General features: G+C 36.8%; 1 protein-coding gene across 4 annotated transcripts in view; it reads left to right on the top strand.

The window, feature by feature from the left end:
* Nucleotides 1-23650, top strand: part of UPF2 (UPF2 regulator of nonsense mediated mRNA decay) — a 64716-nt gene that overhangs the window by 35623 nt on the left and 5443 nt on the right. For all 4 annotated transcript variants that reach the window (XM_035889179.1, XM_035889176.1, XM_009649455.2 and 1 more), the window contains 10 exons: nucleotides 1089-1274; nucleotides 1809-2012; nucleotides 2634-2909; nucleotides 4769-4952; nucleotides 8701-8840; nucleotides 10656-10757; nucleotides 11715-11813; nucleotides 12575-12742; nucleotides 17616-17757; nucleotides 21493-21613. In XM_035889179.1, the coding sequence (XP_035745072.1) occupies nucleotides 1089-1274; nucleotides 1809-2012; nucleotides 2634-2909; nucleotides 4769-4952; nucleotides 8701-8840; nucleotides 10656-10757; nucleotides 11715-11813; nucleotides 12575-12742; nucleotides 17616-17757; nucleotides 21493-21613 (1622 nt within the window). The remainder of the gene's footprint in view (nucleotides 1-1088; nucleotides 1275-1808; nucleotides 2013-2633; nucleotides 2910-4768; nucleotides 4953-8700; nucleotides 8841-10655; nucleotides 10758-11714; nucleotides 11814-12574; nucleotides 12743-17615; nucleotides 17758-21492; nucleotides 21614-23650) is intronic.

The following is a 23650-nucleotide window of genomic DNA, read 5'->3' as shown; positions in this document are numbered from 1 at the left end:
TCCTCGTTAAATTACCAGCTGAAATTCAAGGTTAAGGAGCTGTTGGAGTATGTTTGCATTTCAGCTGAACTGAACCACTGCCTTGTAAAAGAAATTTTAAATTATTCAAATTTAGTGGAAAGTCCACCAGCAGGAAAAACTCTGCTTCTTCACCAGTGATCAAAGAAGGTTTAAACTCTTTTCATTGATTTATTGGACTGTAAGAATATATATACTAACATTTGTGTGCAGTGATAAAACAGTACTTCCGTGTTAGTTTTGTTTATCTGTTTGCTGTAAATTACTGTGTAAACAACCTCTATTAAAAATAAAGTCTACACCAGTGCAGTTTCTTTTCCTGTTGAACCACCTTAGAGTGATTTAGAATATATAGGATCATATGATGTACATAAAAATTTAATGGAATTTGTAGAATTGCACACATATTTACATATAAATACATATGCATATAAAAATATTTTATAATGGAATTAAGCTTGTCCTCATCTTTAAGTGTAAAAATCAGCAACTTAGAGCTGCTACTTTAGTTATTGTACAGAATTTTTAGATACAAGAGATTTTTAATATCCACAAAATAAATTTTAATGTACATACCCAAAATGAAATATGGAGAAAAAGATTGCCATTGCCTAAACTATTAAAAATTCATGTGAAAACATCAATATAAACTCTCTGGAGTTGCATACTGATGTTAAAAGTAGATTGCCCTTCTTATGATTATTCACTATGCTTGTGTCAAGACATCAATATTTCAGCTACTTTAGTTAAATGAAATCGTGTTTTGAATAGAACAGCTAATAATAACCATTTATCTAAGCAGTAACATTTAGATTTCAAGTTAAACTTTCTGAAACCTTTTTCACCACAGGTGAACCATTATAAAAATAGGGTTTGTATGGAAAATGACCTTGGAAATAGCAACACACAACCATATATATGCTTTGTCCTTTCTTCTCTCTACCCAAGCTTTTAGGTTACTTTTCTGCAATCTTTCATGTTTCCTTTATCCCAAATGTAACTGTAACGGCCTTTGGCTTGGAAATGTAGTATGTCATCATCTTTAACTGATCATTTGTATTTATTTCCAGGAACAAATGATGAGAAAAAAGCAAGCAATGCATCTTGATGCACGCTATGTTACAATGGTAGAAAATGCTTATTACTACTGTAATCCCCCTCCAGCTGAAAAAACTGTGAAGAAAAAACGTCCTCCTTTGCAGGAATATATTCGTAAGCTGCTTTATAAGGATCTGTCCAAGGTCACCACAGAGAAGGTAAATCCTTTTGAAATCTTTAATACAGATTTTACTGGAAGTGATATAGTACTAACTTTTGAAGGGCATGGGGAGGGTTATAATTTTTTAATTGCAAGGAAAAGGGATCATTTTTGTATCCCTGATTGTTAAGATAGCTTCATTTCTTTTGTAATGCATAGAAGCTCCAGTCATGGACCTGCATTCTCCGCAGCATTAAGTGCTGAACAAATAGAGAATGAAATGAGAATCTTTGTGCTAAGTATCTTGTGTTCAGAGTAAGAGACAAAAGGCTACAGTTAAATACAGACTGTAAGAAGAAGGAAATTATGGAACAGATTTGGACAGCTTGATTAGTAGCTAGAGGACACCAGTTGGGTTGCATACATGAAGTTTTCCATAGCTACTGCAGATCTGGAGGATGCTTGAAAAAGAATGAGGTTGCTTTCAGGTGCTTAACAGGGATTTCATCCCAGCTGTGAGACACGGGATGACAGTGAGTATCTTGATAGTTTGCCTGCTAGAATGTTAAGCTTGTCTTAAAATTTGGTTTAGGTCCTGAGACAGATGCGCAAGCTGCCTTGGCAGGATGCAGAAGTAAAAGACTATGTTATATGCTGTATGATCAACATCTGGAATGTGAAATACAATAGTATTCACTGTGTAGCCAACCTCTTAGCAGGGCTGGTCCTTTACCAGGAAGATGTTGGAATTCATGTTGTGGATGGAGTGCTAGAGGATATTCGACTAGGAATGGAGGTAAACAACCAGCATTCTTACTAAGCTGTACTCATCTACTTATGTTGAAGGGAAAACAGTAAAATAATCTTCCTTAAAGAAAGGAATCCTTGGATTCTGGATTTTTGTCTGACTTTTCTACCTCAGTCATTTGTTTTATGTAAGTTTATTTAAATTAAAAAAAACAATACACACACCCCCCGAAAAAAACCCCAACAAACTGCAAAGGTTACTAGGACAGTTGTTTTGCTTCCCTTAACATATTAAGGGCCAATTTATTCCTTCACAGTGTTGTCAGATTCATGCAACTTCAAGTACCTTTGGAGACTAGTCCATATTTTCATAGATGTCATAATTACAGGAATTCTCTGGGCAATGATAAATCATCGTAGATTTAAGATAGTGTATGCTAAATGTATTTTAACTTTATAATAACTACTAATTGACCAGCTTTCATAACTACTTTTTTATGTTTAATTTTGTGTAATGTATGTAGCCATAAATAACCATCTTTTATTATAACAAATCCTATCAATCTTTTTAGACTGCTTCTTTGTTTTATTTTTTTAAAGAAAAACAAATGTTTTACAAATATTCTATTGTGTCTGCATGTTAAAGTGAATTTTTTGTTCTTTGATAAAGGTTAACCAGCCGAAGTTTAACCAACGGCGGATCAGCAGTGCCAAATTTTTGGGGGAGCTTTACAATTATCGAATGGTGGAATCAGCTGTAATATTTCGAACTCTGTATTCTTTCACATCATTTGGTGTGAACCCTGATGGTAGTCCTAGTCCACTGGACCCTCCAGAACATCTTTTCAGAATCAGATTAGTTTGTACTATCCTCGATACCTGTGGGCAATATTTTGACAGAGGATCCAGCAAACGAAAACTCGATTGCTTCCTTGTATATTTTCAGGTATTCTAAACTAAGTTTTATATAGTTCTGTAGATTTTCTTAACAAGCTAGTGTAAGTCAGTCTGTTACATATTTCTCTCGTTCTCTAGCACTATAATTTTTAGAATCCTGTCTGTCTAATAGCAGTTTTATTCTAAAGTGACATGTATTTTCAGTTATATGTAGATATTACTGTTCCAACAAACTTGCAGAACGCTGGGGTAGCAATTGATTCACAGAAGGGTTTAGGTTCTCCCCTTCAGGGGCTCTCAGCAAGTGGAAAAATGGGCTGACAGAAACCTTACTTAATCTTCACTGGAATTCATATCAAGTCTTCCAGTTGGGATGGAGGAGCTCCATGCAACAATACAGCCTGTCACTGACTACCTAGAAAGCAGCTTTGCAGGAATAGAGCCAGGGCTTCTGGACTGTATGAATGTGACATTGAGCTCTACACCATTAGGGTGATGAAGACCTACAGCGTACTGCATTGTGTTGGCAAGAGTGTAGCCAGCAGCTTGAGGGAAGTGGGGGGTTTGCTTCTTTTTTCTCTTCCTTTCCCTTTCCTTCCCTTCTACTTGGCTATTGTGAGGCCAAATCTGGAGCACTGCTTCCAGTTCAGGGCTCCCTGGTAGATGAGAGAGACATCAGCAAACTGAGCTGAGTCTAGTGGAGGGTCACCAAAATGATCAGGAGGCTCTCAGTTCTCACATTGTGGGTTTGCTCGGCTTGGAGAAGAGTGCTAATTGGGTTGCTGTCTTCAGCTAATAGTGTTTGTAGAGAAGGAGGAGGCAGATAACTTCTCAGGCATGCACAGTGAAAGGATGAGAAGTAACAGTCACAAGTTGCAGCAAGGAAAGTTCTGACTCAGTAGATGTAAGGGGGGGGGGTCCAGGGGAAGATTTCATAACAGGAGTGTTTAAACACTGGAATGGGTTCCTCTGAGCAAATGTGGAATTCCAGTCCATGGAGTTCATGCTAAAACTCTTTAGACTTAATTTCTTTTTCTTTCTGCTTCTCTCTCTTAATATCCTTGTTGTAGTATAATTTAAAATTAAGGTGATAGCGACTTATTTCATACCTTCAGGGTGCATATCCTTCATGTGTATCTGAGTTGTAAAATGATTTTTCTGAAGTACACTGTAAAATGATTTTTTGAAGTACATTGTGGTCCTATTTTTTAAACCCAAAATAAACTTGTCGGTGAAGAAGTCATTATATTTTTATTACACCTAACAATTTCAGCAAGTGTTCCTTTTGATCATGTCACCTTTTAAATAGGTGTTGTTACTACTACTTCATTTTCAGATGCAATTTTTGCAACACCTTTGTTCTCAGTCTACTGTTAGGTCCACTTAAGATCAGAATTTATTTTTTTACAATTTTATTGTAAGAGCTATGTGCTAATTTGTTATAAAGCAAACTGGATAAGTCACTTCATGCTAGCTGTAGTCTTAAAATTTTTTGTGATGTTTCCCCTCTTCCTCCCATAATATGCCTTTGGGGGAATTAATTTTCTTGAAAAAATACGGAGGAAAGAATTGAAAGCTGGCCGACTGTTAAGTGCTCATCTCTTGTGGAAAGTATCTACCCTTAGAAGGCACTTTCTTTTCAGTGCTTTTTTGCTCAGTCTTTGTGCGCTCATTATGTAACACTCATTATGATAAACAGAGCATATTCTTAATGTATGTGATATCACTAAACATCGTTTGATAACAATGGATATGAAAATTTTTAATAGTTGTATGAAATAAGAGTAGTGATGTAAAATCTTCTGCATTTTCTACTGCACAAACATGCTAGGCATTACAAACTTCATAAGTTGAATAGTTTATAAATGCCAGTGCGCAAATGATTTATTTGAATATTTTGTGTTCTAGCGGTATGTTTGGTGGAAAAAAAGTCTGGATGTTTGGACAAAAGACCACCCATTTCCTATAGACATAGACTATATGATCAGCGATACACTGGAACTGCTGAGACCAAAGATAAAGCTCTGCAATTCCCTGGAAGAAGCTATCAGACAGGTGCAAGACTTGGAAAGAGAATTCTTAATAAAATTAGGTAAGAAAATATGTGAGGGAAATGAGGTCTTTTTGACAATTCCTGTATTTCTTAAAATTATCTTTTGTATGATGATGACAGGTAACTTGTTATTCTCATGATATGACCTTTTTATTCTCATGATAGAAATATTTTTGTAACTTCTTTGCATTTTTCTGATCACCATGGAGCTCATATAGAATCTCCATAACTCTAAAGTGATTGAGTGCTTAAAAAAAAAAAAAGTCAGTATGAACACTATTAATATAGTAGTATTTGGAGAGGGGAAGTGTGTGTGTGTATGTATAAAAATCAGTAGCATGGTGCAAATAATGAGGAAGAAAACTATGACTTTCATCAGAAAAATTTAGGAAGCACATTCTACTACAAAAAGCAAGGAGTATCTGCACACTTGAGTTACTGCAGCCTGGTGGTTTGTGGGCACTGATGGAAGCCAGCTTGGGCATTTTGGTATATTGGTTGCTTGCAACTCTTGTGTTCCTTCCCCAGTTCTGGACTTGACTAGAGCTGCTGTGTCAAAGTAAGCATTAGTGTAAGACTACAGTAAAAGAGAACATGTTTTGCTTTTAACATGCTGTCAGGTCTTTTGAGCCTTACGCTTCCTTTGGAGTAATTTTCAATGGGTTTTACATTTCAGTAGAGGACAGAGGAGGATTTCGTTTTCACGAATTAGAGCTTTGCTTGGATTTTTAAAGGTTTTTTTTTTCTTCTTAAAATGTATCTGTCAGCTAGGTTGCATGCTAGATTGTAGTTCTTGCTAAGACTACTGTGATGTGTATTTAAAAATCTTGCTGTGTTAAAAATCAGTCAATTTCAGGAGAAAATGGCTGGGTTTGTAGCATAGCTCAGTTGACCAAATACTGGTCGGTGTGTATCTAAAGCTACTATCATCATATTAACCTTTAAATGTTTTGTACATATCAGTTCTTAGTAATTATTGGGATACTACTGTGCTCGTTCTCATTAAATTGAGTTGTCTTCAAATAAAAATGGAAGATTAGAAAACAAGCTTGGTCATGAAAAGCTTTTATATGTAAATTTTACACTTTTAAGTGTTAATTATAGCCTTAATAGCACTTCATCTAGTTAGACAAGTTCAATTTTTAATAATCCTTTAATCCACTGGGATGTGTGTGCGTAATTTCAAGGTGAAATGTTGCAACGTCTGTTTTAGAAGGTATTTATATTTTTAATATGCTGTTCGTTTAATTGACACACCTTAAAATTACCTACATAGCAAGTGAAATGCAGATAAAAATTTCCTTATGGTACCATCTAAATTATTAGCTTTTATGCTCTCAGAGTGATAACCAAGAAGTAGTTTACCACTAGTTACATAAACTGTAATATTCTTTTGGAAGATACTCGGCACTTCCCTCCTACAAATCATAAGAACTTCTGCTTCCTGAATCACCACCAATATGGCAATTGAAATTGGTGTAGTTATGGGGGAGGTACATGGTCACTGAACGTGAACTAGTGTTGGAGAACTTTTTATTGTGTTAGTTTTAGCATGAGCAAAGCCCATCAACAGTACAGCCTTTAAAAAGGAGGCTGTGTCATGTGTCCTCCCCAGGTGTGTTGCTTTTCTTGGTGTTGATATCACTGGCTTGCTATTAAACATCAGTATAGGGTGGGATAGTTCCTAGTCCTCCTATTAGGACTGTTTGAAGGTGGTCTTGGAAAAGTTGTCATCTGCCTTTCTGACCTTTGAAGGCTATGACAATAGGTACGAGCATATCTGAAGGAAATTATTTTTTTATTACTTTAGCAAAAGCTCTAGTAAAACTGCAGTTCCTGACCAATTTGTCCCCACAGTTCCTCAGCCCATGGACAATAACACTGAGAAGGTATTGTGCTGAAGACCACGATGTACTTTGTTCTTTATCAGTCTGAGGTGTAATTCTAGGCAGAACAGCGGGGTGGCTTGTTGCCTGCAGACCTTGAGTTGGGGACTGACTGGTTCCTGTGCTGCTCTGGTGATTTTGTACTGGTGAGAATACACTGAGCGATTCAAAAGAAACTCTTGTGTCATTATGGAGCAGCACAGATTTTGAAAAGCACAGTGTTTATAAATAGGGGAGAAGAAGAATGCTTTGAAACCTCTGGACTATGAAGGAGGAAGAGTGTGTGTGTATGTGTGTGTTCACACAGACCTGAAATCCTCAGTTACTACTATACAGCTATATATACCATACATCTTATTTCTGACTTTTAATTCAAGCATGGCTGTAAAGATTCACCTCCTCCAAAAGCTGATCTTTGTCATGTTAGTCGATTTATTTTTTTTGTAGAGACTTGGCTGTGCATATCTGCATATTGCATCTCTTAAAAGCATTTGGACGTGGAGCAAAAAAAATCTGGGGTACCCTGAACCACTTGTATATTCAGAGTCTAGACTTCTGCCTAAGAATAGCATGCTACTGCATTTGTTCTTTGTGTATGGCAGAGAACAAACAAGGAGTACCACAAGCACAGAACTGGTGTTGGTTTGCCATCTAGAAAGCTTTAAGCTAACAGCTGACCCTAAGTATGGTTGGTATAATGACAAACTGCATAGTAACTGTATTGACTCCTTAGTAAAATCTTTGAAAAATTACTGGCTTAGATCTGCTGTGTTGCAGAAGGCTGGCATCAGCATTGCTTTCTGCTAGCTCAAACCATGATCCTCTGGAGGATTAAGTGGCTTTGTAAATTAATGAAAAAAATTGAAAGTACGGGAACAATAGTGTATGCTGGAAGCTTGTTCTTTTTTTTGCATTGGATGACTTAATTTTTGCGATAGCCGTTCTCTAAAAACAGATCTTCATTTTTTCCTGAATCAGAACTGCGCTCAATTCTTAAATATTTTTCTGAAAACAATTCTGATTGAAAGCTATGTCTAAGACTAAATTGGGCACTGAAGCACTGAAAGGAGCTAAAACTTATCTTTCACTACTGTGGGAATGGTATAGAGAAGGGTATTACATTGAAGGATACCTTATTGAAAGAAAGCAGAGGTTTAGGGAGCTATGCTTGATACCTTACGCACAGAGTAAACTAAAATGTCTTGGGGGATAGAGGTGGCGAGCAGGTCAGTAAGGAAAACTGCAAGATGAATTAAAACACAGTGAAAGAACTGTCAGTCCTGTCTGCAATAGGATGAGCACACTAGATGATACTTTTGGAAGAGACTCTGGTTTTCTAAAGACTTTATATAGCCACCTACATCCTCAGGTTCAAGTGTAGCCTTGGAGCATTAGAAAAGAGTCAGAAAGGTTTATTACAGGCTGAGAAAATAGTTGTTTCAAAGCTATTAATTGACAGTAGTGTGAAATACTGGAACTGAGACTGCAGAAGCCTGGTGTCTTCTGGGTTCCACTGGTTTTGTAGAGCATCTGTAACTTAGTGCTTATATTTCAGTGCATGTTTCATTAAGGTTGCATGTTTATTTTGAGGATATTTTGAAGCAGTTTGCACAGTGCAGCTTCTTGATTGCTGTTCTATGGGAGATTTTAAACATTCTCCATAATGTTTTCCTCCTTTCCTGGCAGGGAAATCATTACCCTTTACATGTAAGGTAACTATATAGGAAATGTTTCATTCAGAAAATTAATATTATGACCCATTGGAAGTTTTAGTGTTCAGTAACAATGGACTTTTGAAGTGATCTTCCACATACAACTTGAGTGGCTATATCTGTTCTAATTCTTGACCTAATTCTGTTCTACTTCCTTGTCCTAATTCTTTCTCTTTTTACAAATTTCAGGAATTGTGAATGACAAAGATTCCAAAGATTCCATTACGGAAGGAGAGAATCTAGAAGAGGATGAAGAGGAGGAGGAAGGTGGAGCAGAGACAGAGGAACAATCTGGAAATGAAAGTGAAGTAAATGAGCCAGAAGAAGAGGTGAACTTAATCATTTTTCTTACCTCGCATAAAAAGAATGAGTAATCAATGTTTTGATTACCCATTACTTCTATAAGCCCTTCTATGTCGCAGAGTTAGCAGGTGAAATGTGGGTGTGCACAACCCAGTCAGTACTCTGAGGATATTTCCATCCCGGTTTTGTATATATGGAAAACTTCTGAGGCTTATTCCAGAGAAATTATGGCAGAAAGTTGAACCTGACAACTTTGCTCAGGGTATGTGCTGCTTCTCAACAATAAGATGCCTTCATTTTTTTGGCATGAAAACACTTCCAGATAATTTTCTTTATCTATTGTAGAAGCAAATGTGTTGACTAGATGTGAAAGCAGTCATGCAGGAAAAATAACAGGTGTTCAGATTATGCCTGTATAATATAAGTAAATAAAAGATTTCTAGAGCATAACAACCTTCCTTGTTTACTGTGCCAATAATCTTTTGAATCAAAAATGATAGAGCCAATAAAAAAAGATGAGTACATAGAAATTCTAACTTCTCACTATGACACAACAAAATTGGCATCATGATGGCAGTGTTTTGAGAAAACGAGTTCATCAAGGAAATAGGAAGCACTTTTTCTCCTTATGCTTGGGTTGGTTGGTTTACTAGTAAGCTTTCTTTCAGTCTATGCTCCTCAGCGTTAAAATTCCTGAAGTTTGGCTGGGTTTGTGCCTTCACTCACAAATTAATAATTTCATTAGAATCATAAATGGTTGGAGGGTGGGGAAGGGACCTCTGGAGGTCTTGTCCAACCTCCCCTGCTCAAAGCAGGGTCACCTACAGCAGGTTGCCTGAGGCAATGTCTGATCCAGTTTTGAATATTTGCAAAGGTGGAGGCTCCACAACCTCTCTGGGAAATCTGTTCCAGTGTTTAAACACCATCACAGTAAAGAAAGCTTTTTTTCTTAATGTTTAAATTAAATTTTTCAACTTGTGTCCATTGCCTCTTGAGTCTGTCACTGGGCACCACTGAGAAGACTCCGACTCCCTCTTCTTTGCTGCCTCTGGTCAGGCGTTTATACGCATTAAGATCTCCCACCCCAGCCTGAACCTTCTGTTCCCCAGACTAAACAAGGCTATCTCTCTCAGACTCTCCTCCTACGACAGGTACTCCTGTCCCTTAATCATCTTCGGCCTATTGCTGGACTTGCTCCAGTATGTCCATATCGATCTTGTACTGGGGAACCCAGAGCTGGACACAGCACTCCGGATGTGTCTTGCCAGTGCTGAGCAGGCAGAAAGGATCACCTCCTTTGACCTGTCAATAACACTTTTTCCTAATGCAGCCCAGGACGCAGTCAGCTGCCTTTGCTGCAAGGGTGCATTGCTGGTTCTTGATCAGTTTGCTGCCCACCAGGACCCTGGGTCCTTCTTTGCCAAGCTGCTTTCCAGATGGGCAGCCTCCAGCCTGTACTAGTGAATGGGGTTATTGCTTCTTGCATGCAGGACTTTGCATTTCCCTTCACTGAACTTTCATGGGTTCTTGTCAATCCATTCCTCCAGCTTGTTGAATTCCCTCTGAGTGGCAGTGCAACCACCTGGTGTATCAGTCACTACTCCCAGTTTTCTGCTGTATGTTTCTGAAAATGTCAGATAAAGCTAAGTGAGTTCTGACTGAAACATTAAATAAAAAAAATAACAAACAAATTTACCAAGGCCGAACTAAACTAAACAGGTTTGGATGGGGAGAGGGTAGGAAAGGTGCAGAAAATGTGCATGAGGAATCAGATGCAAGTGGTCTTTTTTGTTTTAAAAGAAGTTATTCTATTCTCAAATTTTAAACATTTAATATTTCAGGAGGGCTCTGACAATGAGGAAGAAGGTGAAGAGGAGGAGGAAGAAAACACAGATTATCTTACAGACTCCAATAAAGAAAATGAAACTGATGAGGAGAATACAGTATGTATTGTTACTTCAGATAAGTGAATTGACTTTTGCATCTTTGGTTTTCTTTACTGATTTTTTTTTTTTTTTTTTTTTTTTTTTTTTTTTTGCTGATGCTGCCCATATTATATCTGGGAAAACATGACAAGAACACTCCCTGCTATTCTTTCAAATACATTTTGGAGCTTATTTTTGTATTTGCAAACTTTCATTATTACCTTCTGAAAATATTTATGCCGTCAACTTTACTACAACATGTTTTCACAGGACCATGCACTTTCACAGGTAGCTAGACTGGAAAATATTGCATAAATGATGGTTTTGCAATGCCAGCAATGGTAGCAAACTGATACGGTACAACAAGGTAAACCAGTTACTCTGCACTAGATCTCAAAACTGAAAAGGAGACAAGCCAAGGAGTGCAAAATTCCTAAAATACAGCTTTGAGATTGGCAGATTATAACATCTGTAGTGAAAGAACCCATCCAGTTGAGCCTGAATTGCAGTTACATAGTAAGGAAAGTAATGATCATTATAGAACAATGTGTTGGAGTACTGACTTCAAACATTTTTGTTGTCATGTTGTGCTTTCCAAATACTGAAGGATAGTATTCACATTGAAAAGGCCATCTAACTTTATGGATTTTAATGGAAAAATTAGTTTAGGTGTGATAGGGATAGAGACTTTTCTTTGTATTGTTGCCATAGCTAGAATATGTACAAGTGTATCTATATGCATACACTAGTGTGTCAGAATGAGTGGCCAGCCTTCATAAAAATTGCTGCAATAAACGTCAGAAAAAAATTCTTCAAGAAAATAGTTCAGGCTGAAAACTTTTTAACAATTTATTTTAAGTTTTTGATTCTGTATTATATAGAAGCAATAAGGATATTTTCACCCTTATTTCTAGACTGAATATTCATATTTCTGGATCTAATGTAATAGAAGGGTTTTTTTCCCCATTGCAATAGGAAGTAATGATTAAAGGAGGAGGACTTAAGCATGTCCCTTGTGCAGAAGATGAGGACTTCATTCAGGCGTTGGATAAAATGATGCTGGAAAATCTTCAGGTATAAATATTTATTTTCTTAAATTAATGTAATTTGCTGTACAGCTAACTGTATTTGGGGTTTGTTGTTGTTTTTTGTTTAAGTAAATAAGATTAATGCATAGCTTACCATACTAAAGAACAGGGGGGTTTTGTCTTAGTTGTGGCTGCTTCTCTGCAATTGACATGTTTGGATAAGCAACTTTTAGTAAAATAGCTGTTAATTGTATTATTTGTCCAGTGAATATATGACATGCTGACAGATATTTTATTGGATGAATAATAGCTGCATCAGATACTGTGCATTGCTTCTGACTTTATCCTAGAATATCCAGGCCTAGGTTTTAATATGTTTAAAAGGTTATATACATTTAAATGCAGCTACATTTAAGTCCTGTATTTTTTTCTAAGTCACATCTGGTAAATGTTTAAGTACTCAGTATTGCAAGCCCTGTATGAGGAATGCATTAATAACATGCTACAAAAAAGAATCTTGAATGTAGAATGACCATTCTCAAGTGTGTTTAATCAAGTCTCTAGATTTCCTTCCTTACAAGGTTAAGTTATCTAAAAATCCTTTGAAATTTGAAGTATGTGTCCCTGTAACTTTCTTCTTCACAAGCAAGAAAAACGAAGGAAAATATAATAAAGCCTAATACCTTTATTTATATATTACTTTGTTTTCTTGGAAGGTTAAAACTTTTCTGAGTCATGAAAATGTGAACATTGCCAGACTGACATTTTTAGCCTCTGATAATTTATAGAATTTACTTCTTTTAATAGCAACGGAGTGGTGAATCTGTTAAAGTACATCAGTTGGATGTTGCTATTCCTCTACACCTCAAAAGTCAGCTCAAGAAGGGTCCCCCGCTTGGAGGTGGGGAAGGAGAGTCAGAGTCTGGAGACACAATGCCATTTGTCATGTTAACACGAAAAGGCAACAAACAGCAGGTAAGAGCTCACGTAAGGTATAGATATTGCTTAAATAAATAAAATCCTTTCACTTTTCTGAAAGTCACACTTTTGAAGTCAGACTTTTGAAGTCATAGAATTTTTTGTTTCTGCATCCTTTTATCAGATTAGGATGCAGGCATCCTAATTTTAATAAATAGAAAATACAGTATGTAGTTTCTTGGAATTCTTGGTTGTTAATAGAAATCATGCAGGAAAATTGTGTGGTTAAATTATACTGTTATGAATGACATCTTGTGATCACACCAGTGGGACAGTGGTACATTTCATGCGTGTTTTAAATATAGTTGTTGAAGATGAATGCTCGCAGTTGGTGGACTGCCACTGGAAGTTAAAAGGAGTAAAAAAGAAAAGGAGAAAAAGTATTCTAGAATCTTGAAGATTCTAGAATATTTTTCTGAAAACACATATAGCTTCAAATCAAGATGTTTGGTGTTTGCTAAATTCCATTTCCCAAGTAACTGTCACTTGGTTGAATTTGTTCAACTTGGAAAAAAGTCATTATCTCTGAAGGCTTTTTTAGGGGACTCTTCCAGAATGCACTGAGTGAATCTGTCAGAGAAACCTGAACGGAAATCGTGTTGATAAAACAAATAAACCTCTTGCTTCATGCAGCCAAGCTAAGCTACACGTTTGTCTTGGCTCTTTTCTCCAGTGTATGTTTGAATTTTCCTGGGTCAGCAAATGCACAGTATACAGATCAATACCCAACACATTCCACATGCATTTCTCGTCATGGTTTAGGTCCTTTAAATAAACCTTTTCATTTTGGTTGTATAAATTCATGATGAAAGGGAATGACTCTAATGACTTTTTGTGGAAAGCAAAACCAAGGCATCATTTTATTCCATGCATCTGTGCCTTGCAAGTATTTAGATCTGCCATCCATGCCATTACTTGTTTTGACTTCTGTTACCTGAATTGCGACAGTAGTGTAACAGTTGAGGTATATAATGCTGAAGTAGAATGTTTCTCTTTAAGGTGAAAGAGGCTTTAAAAATTGTGTAGAAAGTGAGGTCTGTTTTCATAAAACCCTTGAACTAGTGAGTGTGTGTGATTCCCAATCTGTTTTTAAGCCTTGTTAGTCTGTTAAGAAAATGCCGTGCTATATAAGTGCTCCGAAAATGTAAGTGGTGATGCCTATTTGAGTGCGCACGTATGTGCTTGGATTTAGTAGTGATGATGAACTGATTTACTTACTACATTTCTTTGGTTATTCTGTTTTCCTGGAACTCGAATGTTGTATACAAAGTTCTACAGAAGTTTTGAGTGGAGAATTGTAACTGTTGTCATTGGGCTGAGAAGGGATTTAAGGGAACTCCATTAAAAGAAAATGGTGTTTAGCTTTTTCAGGATAATTTATGAGGAGTATCTGTAGTTACCAAGAATTTTAGGATCTTCATATTCTGTGTTGAGGGGAAAATATTGCCAATGTGTGGCTTGAAAAAGAAAGCAGAACTTGTTCAGGAGCTTTCCCTGCTCCTCCCCTGATATTTGCTTTTGGGAGTAGGCTCTTCCTGCCAAAACTTCTTTCAGTGTTTCTAGAAATGTAGAAAACAGTTGCTTTATAGACTACTTCAGTTCTTGAGTCAGTGAAAGGCTGCTTTGTCCATAGTTCTGTATTCAGAAAAAAAATGTCTTAGTAGTGAGTTTTAATAGAAAAATAAGCAGGAAAGAAGAGGTGGAGTTCAAAAGAAAATAATTATTCCTTCTTATAGTATTTTATTTTAAATCTGTGTGAGCAGAATGTGCACAGAGTTTGAAGTGATGGATGCTTACTTTATTGTTGTAAAATTTCAGCTTTTTAAAAATGGTCAAAAGGAATTTGCAGACAGCCTGGAAAGCTGCAAGTAACTTCTCTGCAGAGTCACTGGAGTGACCACCCCACTACAACATCAGCTTAATGGCTTGCTGTGCTAGCAATTGGTTTGGTGTCTGTGGTCTTTCTCAGCAGTGCCATTGCAATTAGAAATCTGCACTGTAAGGAAAGTACTTACTGATGAAAATGGAATGTGCTGTGCTTCCTTCTGGAGGTTAATACTTCGTAGTTGAGGTCCCGTCACTAAATACTCAGTTTACGTGCCAGTGTTCAGCCAGATTTTAGTGCAGCATTGACAACTAGTTTTTTGAAGCAACACAAGAACAGCTGACTGCTGTTTACCCAAAACATACAACCCAAATTAATAGTCATTGCAGGCTGATAGTAACAAGGGCACCACATTTTATCCTTTTTTTGTCACACTGTGATTTCCAAAAACAGGCGATAGCAAGGACATACTGGATATAGATGACTGTGTTTCACTCATTGGCTTGCAGCAAAGAGGTTGTATGATAAAACTTACAACAACTAGTAGCAGTAGAACTGAACATGGTTATTGGGAATTAGACTATGGCATCATTATTTATCCACAAGCCATGGGGGAGCGAGGGGAAATAAAGAAAAATTGCCATCATAAGGGATCAGACTTGAGGTCTATCTAATACCATTTGATGTTTTTGAAACTGTCCAAGGCATTTTATGCCAGGTAGGTGTGAACTAAAGTGAGACTTACACAGTAAAAAGAAAGTCACCTAGTGTCAAGAAATGTGGTTAATACTGGAGACAAAAGATTTCCTTTCATTTGGAAGCTTTTTAGCAATGTTCCATAAAAGGAGTGGTAATATCCATTAAATGGTCAAGTCTGTCCTTGAATGTGAAGTTTTTCATCTCAGTGATGTTTTTATGAAATCTGTAGTCTAGTCTTCTGAATTATCAGTTTTGTCTTTATTCAGTTTGCCTCCTGAGTGAAGTCCTTGTGTTCTGTCCCCATCTCACAGATTTTATAAGAGGTTTTTGATATACCTATTCACCGTTTGCAAATCGGAAATGTGTCATTTGCTCAGTAATCATCATATCCTTTAGTAATTGTCATCAGTGATTTGATTTCAGATGGCAACTGGCTGGTTGCCTTGAGATAGTGACTCGTGATATTTTGTTAATTAGCAGTCTTGGTTTTTGTATTGGTTTCTTTTGTTTGCACCCTTCTATATTTCAGAGGGGTTTTTTCTACTTTAAGCATCCTGTCTTAAAACACTTACCAGTCCCTTTAAGCTGATAAATCCATAGAATGGATAAAATGTAAGGGACATATTAAGATGGATGAGAGCTTAATGATGAAGCTAAGGAATGATTTTTATCATGAAATGCTGCTAATGGGTTAGTTATTTGTTTTGCTTGTGTAAAGCTCACTTGACAGTATCTGGGAACATGCATAGTCTGCTCAGCAATAAGTAACTAAAGCTTACTTTTGTGTTGGAATTTCAAGAACCTACATTTTTATTCTTCCCAGCACACCTTAATAACAAGTTTGTGTTTATGTTCAGTATAATATGTATTACCCCCCCCTCCCGTCCCTGATTTGTCTAATCTAAATAAATCTTCACGTTGATAGGGTTTCACTGTACCCAGGTTTTTCTCAAGTCTTTGCAAAACTCTGTCTTAACTGTTTCAAACACAGTTTATTTTCAAATGCTGCATCTGAGTACTTGGTGTCTTCTCACACTCGCTGTTCATCTGCTGCTAGTGGGGCACTGCTATGTAATAGATACCTTGAGATTTCTTGGTAATTATTACATTAAATACTAGCCATACTCAGTGAGGATTTTGCTTTTACTATGTACCTTCTCAACAGAGGTTTTGCTAATGTATCTTTCTGTCTGCAGCTTTTGACAGTGTAGCAGAAAAGAACACTTAGAAATTTGCTCTGCTTCGATTTCTGTGGAAATAGGTCTCGGATGACGAGAACTAGCAGCAGGTTTCAGAGTAGTTCGTGGAATATTGAGAGTGATTATCCTTAAATGCATTACCCTACTTACAGCATAGAAATACTTATTTCTAATGGGCGTGCAGTTGAAGGAGGAAGTGAATTTTTTCTAGATATGTTCCCAAACCTTAGCATTCAGGGGTTTCTGAAAACTATTGTTTCAGCTGCAGATAAGATTAAGAACTTCTCTGTTTTGGAAGAAATGTACAAACAAAAAAAATGCTGTGGAAATAAAAACTTGGATTTTCTGAGTCTGGGGAAAAAGAAAGCATCTTCCCTGCATCTCTCTAAATCTCAGCTGTATTTTTCAGAGAGGTACTTCTGTAGGAGTGGTACCAAGCTTACCTTTAATGTAGCTTCTGGCAAATCAGATAACATGTTGAATCTGTAGTGTGGATGTTTGGGTGTGGGGGAGGAGGAAAAGATTAAATTTGACTCCAAGGTTGTCTCCAGACTGGTATGAAGCAATGTGGAGCTAGAATAATTTGTAAAAGGAAAAGCTAAGGAATGCTGGGGGATATCTGAGATGCTTGGAACATTTCTTTTCTGTTATCATAAGGGAAAATAGTAGAAATTCTGCTCAGGGGCTTCATCTCTTTGGAAAGTAGAGACCTCTGGAGGGAGATAGAGCTTTCTGAGCCAACTATGGTGCTTTTATCTCACGACCAGTGTAATTCACTGTGAGGGTATCAACTTGTACGATAATAAGAAATAAAGCATATAGCTATGGTGAAAGTTAATCAGTTTTGTTCCCATAAATACTGTGTAATAGTCTTTTGCCTTAGCAGTACATCAGCCTTTTTTCTATGTTCTCTGTGTCTTTAGGAGGTCTGAATATCTTGTATTTTCTCATGCTTCCTTATGTGAAACGGAGTTTAAAAACAAACAAACAAAACCATCAAACAACACGCTTTCCAGTAGAAACTTTTGTAGAAAGTATTTCACCACAATAACCTAGAAATAACCGCAACCCTTCTGTACTTTGGATTGTCTTGTGGTTGATTTTTTTTTTCTGTGATGGGCACCTAAAAACTTATTTTCATTTGCAGTTTAAGATCCTAAATGTACCAATGTCTTCCCAACTTGCTGCAAACCATTGGAACCAACAGCAAGCTGAACAGGAGGAGAGAATGAGGATGAAAAAGCTCACTTTGGATATCAATGAACGGCAAGAACAAGAGGACTACCAGGGTAAGAAAAATCACCAAGTACTTTGTTTTTATTTTCAGAGGAACTTTTGTGGATCTACAGAAAATATTATTTGTGATGATTAGTGGTTCAGATTCTGAATCTTGATTTGCAGTGCTTCGTGGGAAACCTGTATTTTAGTTTCAGTCATTCATTATTTACTCCCTGGCCTCTCTGCTTGGAATTTTTTATAGTTCTTTCATGAAAGGAAGTTTTCAAGTGAGCCTCAAATCTCAGCATTCCCATTTATTTTGGGAAAGGGGAAGAACCGAGGTTGTTTCCTTAAAAATAAGATAACACAATCTGAAGTTTGTGGCATTGTCTCTATTGCTGCAAGACAATTGAGTCGGTTACAAGAGGAATTAATTCTGTGCAACTTAAACTCTGCTTTTTAGATATTAATAGTATTTAGAATCTTGATCAGTCTTGCTAAGGCTTGCACATGCTAAGAGGTAACCTTCACCTCAGCTTCATATTGCTAAATGTTCTATGACAGCTACAAATCTGGAGCATAAGAATATATCAGCAGAATGAAGGCTTCATACAAATTATATGATCAAATTTGTTTCTTAAAGATATGCAAGTCAGGTATTTTGGTACCTGGACAGATTGAAGCAAACAGTTAATACAACAGAGCATACAGCCCATAAATTGGTGCACTTAATGTGTTTGTGTTGGGTGGTTTGTTTGGGGTTTTTTCAGACTAGACTTCCCTTGGCTTACTCAGACAGTAAACAAAGCCAGAGCAATAGTACTGATGGTATTCAGTTCTTATGTCAGTATTTCCATTTAACAACTCCAAAGTTCTTGCTCTCCTTTTTTGTAAAGATGCTGCAGTCTGGTTTTAATCACAGTATAAGTAGTTAATTAGCAGGAAATATCATTTAAGGTATTTAGTGAGAGGTCATTATTCATCAAGAAATGGGAAATTTAAATTAAAGCAGGGCTAACTCTAAAAGCACTATGGAATCTAATGCTCCTTTCAGAACTTTAGTAGTGCAAGAACTAAACTTTAAGTCGTAAAAGGGAGTATTTTTCCAAAGTGAGCATCTCAAGAGCTCTGAAATGGTAACACAATATATTCTTAGTATTGAACATTGTAATCAGCTTAAAAACTTCTTTACCGAGACGTTCCCCACTTTAAAAGTCCACTCGTGAAAATGAAGAGAAACAGCAGACTCTAGAATTAGACATGTAAGTGCTTTCATCAGCCTTTTTGTGGGTTTTTCCTCATTAATGATATTTCTGATATTTTTACTGGTCAGGGCCTTTGGGTTTTTATGCCTTGTCATATGACTTTGTTGGTATCTTTAAAATCACTCTGTTTAATCTAGGATTTTATTGTGAACAACTGTGCTTCTTATCCAAAAAATGATCACATTGATTTCATCGAAGAGAAATTAATCAGATAACTGATACCGATTGATAACTAGTAATAGGCAATTTTTTTCACTTGCTCATAGATTATTTTTTTTTTTAGGTGCTGTGTATAAAGGGTTAATATAGAAGGAAAATCAACACAGAATAAATAGGTTCCATAATTGACATCTGTTTTTAAAACAGCTGTTGATTTTTTTTTTTTTATATTAACCGGGTTAATATATACAGTAAAACCAAACTAAAAAGGACCTTTTAATCAGGTTAAACAGGCCAAACTACTTTCTTCTTTGGAACTATTTTTTATTTAGATTTTGTGCAGTTGATTGTTACTTTTGAAGAGTGAGCTTGCCCATAACAAGTTGGTACGTACCCATTGAAAGAAAGAGTTGGTTTCAGATTTCTGCTTCAAGCTTTGAAGTTACCAAGGGAGGAAGAAGTCTCAATTTCTGGAAGAGTGCCTCAGGGTTGTCCTAATATTTGCATGTACATTTGGTTTTTTTTATCTGCACAGGGTAGCTAATAGATGAAAATTCACCAAAGTAGTATCAGATAATTATTTAATACTTCATCAATGTTTATTAGTATTATAAACATTTTTAATTTAAAGAAATATTAGGAACTGGGTGACTCTAATATAAAACTACACAGAAAAATACTAGTCTATTTTTTAAAGAAATATTAGGAACTGGGTGACTCTAATATAGACTAGTATTTTTCTGTGTAGTTTTATTTTTGCTTTCACTAAAACCAAAGATGGGTGACATGCCTAAGCTAAATACCTTGTGCTCCTTTGCTGTTTCTTCCGTTATCTTCTTAATTATTCAACTTCTCAGTTAGTGACTTCTCACAAATGCTGATATTTTCTTTCACCTACAGCATGAAAAACAGAAGAGACAGGCATGCACACACTTGCTCGTTCATTGCTTGCTGCTAGCACCTGGCTGGCAATGTTCCATAATATCTTGTTTTCTTCCTGGGTCTTGCCATTGCCAACATGGAGATCTCCTGGCATACAGAATTGTTTTGAAGGATGTTATTTCATGATATTTACAAAAATGGACTGGCAGCGTGTTGAACGGCTTCCTTTGCTGTTTCCAGGTGTTGATAGGGGAATATACAGAGCATGAATACATGGTTTATTGACTGTTGACACCAATACTGTATATTAAATCATTCATAGTTTCCCAGTTTCTCAAGGACTGGGTGGATAGCTACTGAAAGCTTCATGTGCATTTTGTAAATGGGGAGAGCATCTCATTAGAGCCTGCAGCTTTGCCCTGTGCAAGACACTGAGAGTAGTGTGTTTGTTTCTAGCAGGTGATGGGTCTGTGTCTCCAATGAGATTACCAGAGATTAGGGAACCAGACAGAGCAGACTTTCAAACGTAATCTGTTTAACAGCTTATTCCACTTTTCCCCTTCATTTATTCCATCTGTCTGCTGAGCAATGCAGATTCTTGCACAGGTGGACTGTCAGAAATACTTTCCATTAGATGTATGAACATATGGGCAGAGGTTATGTGGAGGTTCCTGTGATGTATTCGTAATTGTACTGGGTGCTTAATAACCATTACCTTAGCCTGGTAAAGAGCCATTTTTTATCATTAAAAAAAATTAAATGAAATTTTAGAAATGAAATCTTACCAAATGCCAAAACACCATACTTACCTAGTTTAAACTGCCAAAAGTTGGATGTCCAGGGCTAAACTGGGTAGTGTAGCCTTCTTTCTGCACCCACCTATTTCTTCTCACTAATTATAAAGTGAAAAACTCCATCCATGAGACAGCTGGTGTAATGTAGGTCAGCTGAGCCACCCTCAGGTGCCTGTCTTCTCTGTAAAAGGATCCTATTAGGGCTGGCTTAGCCTTAAATACCTGCCTTCTCAGTGCCTAATTTTAGGACAGGTTTCTTGCTGAGTCTTTAATTGGCAGCAACATTGTCCAGTTGTTACTATTTCAGGGTGGTTTAATGTTGTGGCTTCTCATACTGCTGTGAAGCTTTGTCCCTGATCATTGATAAAGAAAGTGGTGGGTGTTACATTTAGAAAGAAAAGGTCACAGCCCCTTTCTTAAGCACCTGTGATGAAAACCACTGTTGGCAGTTCTTTCTGTAAGAACATCTGGAAATGCAAGTTCATGTTACAGGGTAGCTTGGATTTGTCAAAGCTGTCTATGCAATTTAGTAACTTTTTTAAAATTAGCTGTTATGGAATAACTTGAGGATGTTAACCCTAAAATATAGCAAAGTGTAAATAAGGGGTCTTTTTTTACTACATCGCAGTGAAATGTGCTTGTGTAAATTTCTCTTTAAGAAGATGCATAGAAGATGTATTTAACTTTCTTCTGTATGAAATTACAGAAATGTTGCAGTCCCTGGCACAGCGTCCCGCTCCAGCCAATACTAATCGTGAACGGCGGCCTCGTTACCAGCATCCGAAGGGAGCACCTAATGCAGATCTAATCTTTAAAACTGGTGGGAGGTAGGACACTCTTCCTTTAAATGTGGTAATTCTGGTTCTGGGCAAGTAATTACGTTCATAATTGAAACAGATAATAATCTGTGTAGTGCAAATGCACTTGTTAATAGTTTCCATTTTAAAGCATTCTATTAAAATATCGTGAGCAGTGTTTTGTGCTTCTAACACGGTGTCTGTAAATATGTCCTTGACAGAGGTTTGGAAGCCAGAGGTTTATTTTTCAGTTGTGAAATGGCTGGTAGAATCTGAGCTGCTTTTTACAAGGGAAAGGACGCAAGTCTGCTTTCTCAGTTAGAGGGGTGGGAGAATATTTTTGAGTATGTAGAGAAATTCCCATTGTGCTTTTTCAGTTTGGTGAATTTGAGATTTTCTACCCCTCTGTATTTGAAGCCCTGAATGGAAAATAAATATAGTGAAGGTAGGGAGGGGAGAGGAGGACCTTTGATTAATGGCGTGCAAGAGCATACCAAAACCAGTATTAACATGAAGAGAGTCATTCCAGATTGCCTAATAGTCATTCTACAGCTTTAATATATCTCAGTGTGTCTTTTCCCACTTGGTGTAAGCTTGTGAGTAAACCATTAAATTAACCCTGCAGCACAAACTTGAATAGACAGAGTTTCAGGTGAAACGCAGATTGCTTTCATGTTTCTTTTTTCTTCACAAGTTAATTTTGGAGGTGGATAGATAGGAGCAGCAACTGGGAAGGGAGCGTTTACCTACTAATGGGTCTGTCTCTGTAAACTGTAAATAAGTTAATGTATTATACTAATCTACATTACAGTAACATTGCCAACTTCTTTCTGGTACATTTTTATAGTCACTTTATAACTTCCTGATGATCACTCATTCCACTGAGACCCTATGCAGATACCGCTTATACAAAAAAACCCTACTTTCTTGAAAACAGACTGCAATTTAAAATAATTTTTTATAAATTAACCAGCTGTAACTCAATAAAATGAGCAGTGCTGTCCATTTAGTTTTTCCATATCACTGTGGCCTAATACTGTCATAGAAATACAAACTATTCAGTTACACTGAATTGCCATAATACTTGCAGGTGTTTTGTAAATAACTGTGCAGTCTTCTCTTCTTTCCATCATCTTTCCCAAATGCCTCACAACCTGTACGAGGAGCACACTGCAGTTATTCTTTAAATACAGCAGCCAGACCAGTAGATGTGATGTTTGCAGATTTTTTTTAAATGCAGTTATTTTGAAAGCTTTTCATTTTCAAATGTTTTAGGGAAAATGTAACGTAGAACTTGACTGTAAAGTAGGTCAGACGTTGTCCAGCAAACAGTTTCAGTAGTGTTTGCTTCAAATAGCTGTGCCATGTGCCTGCAATTTTGATGTAGTTTTGTATTATGTCATCTACTCTTTGTTCCTTTTAATCTGTAAGCTCCTTAGAGCAGGGACCGGAAGTTTGGTTTAGCAGGCATGTTTTATTTGTTGCCTAGTGCAATGCTCAGGCTTGCAGTCATGCATCAGTTCGGCCATCTTAGCCTGGCGTAAGGGAATGTTACTTTTTCTTAACCCCAACTGAAAGAGATTTAAGCAGAGGTGTATTTATTGGAGACTGTGGGTCCACCAATGGCTTACAGCTTGTGGTTTAGATTGTCTGTCACTTACATTTTTTAGAGCTTCTGATTTACAGGATCTATTGAAGATTGTCTTCCCACTTTGAAGGGTGAACTGCAGGCTCTCTGCCCAGACTACCCTCATCTTTTAGTTAAGAAGTTAGCCCACAGACTCCGAGGACACTAGAGTATCTTCCTATTTGCTGAGAGCAAATAGGAACTGAGCTATTAATTTTAGTATCTGTTTGGAGAAGTTTTCACTTTCCTATGTGATAGAACCAATTTGTATAATTATAGATGTTATCACTTACATGATGAGTGAGCTGTGTTGCATTGTTTCTTCTTTGTATATGAAGAAGACTGAGTTATTTTCTCGCAATAGTAACTCAAATTTATTGGAAATAATAATGTATGTCGCTTTCTTTAAGGTATGCAACTTTTTATTTTAAATTTCCTGA

This window comes from Egretta garzetta, unplaced genomic scaffold (assembly GCF_000687185.1).
Source record: "Egretta garzetta isolate BGI_Z169 unplaced genomic scaffold, ASM68718v1 scaffold291, whole genome shotgun sequence".
Classification (NCBI taxonomy): Eukaryota; Metazoa; Chordata; class Aves; order Pelecaniformes; family Ardeidae; genus Egretta; species Egretta garzetta.
Note: the sequence above shows the minus strand (reverse complement) of the source record. Positions and strands in the feature narration are given on the sequence as shown.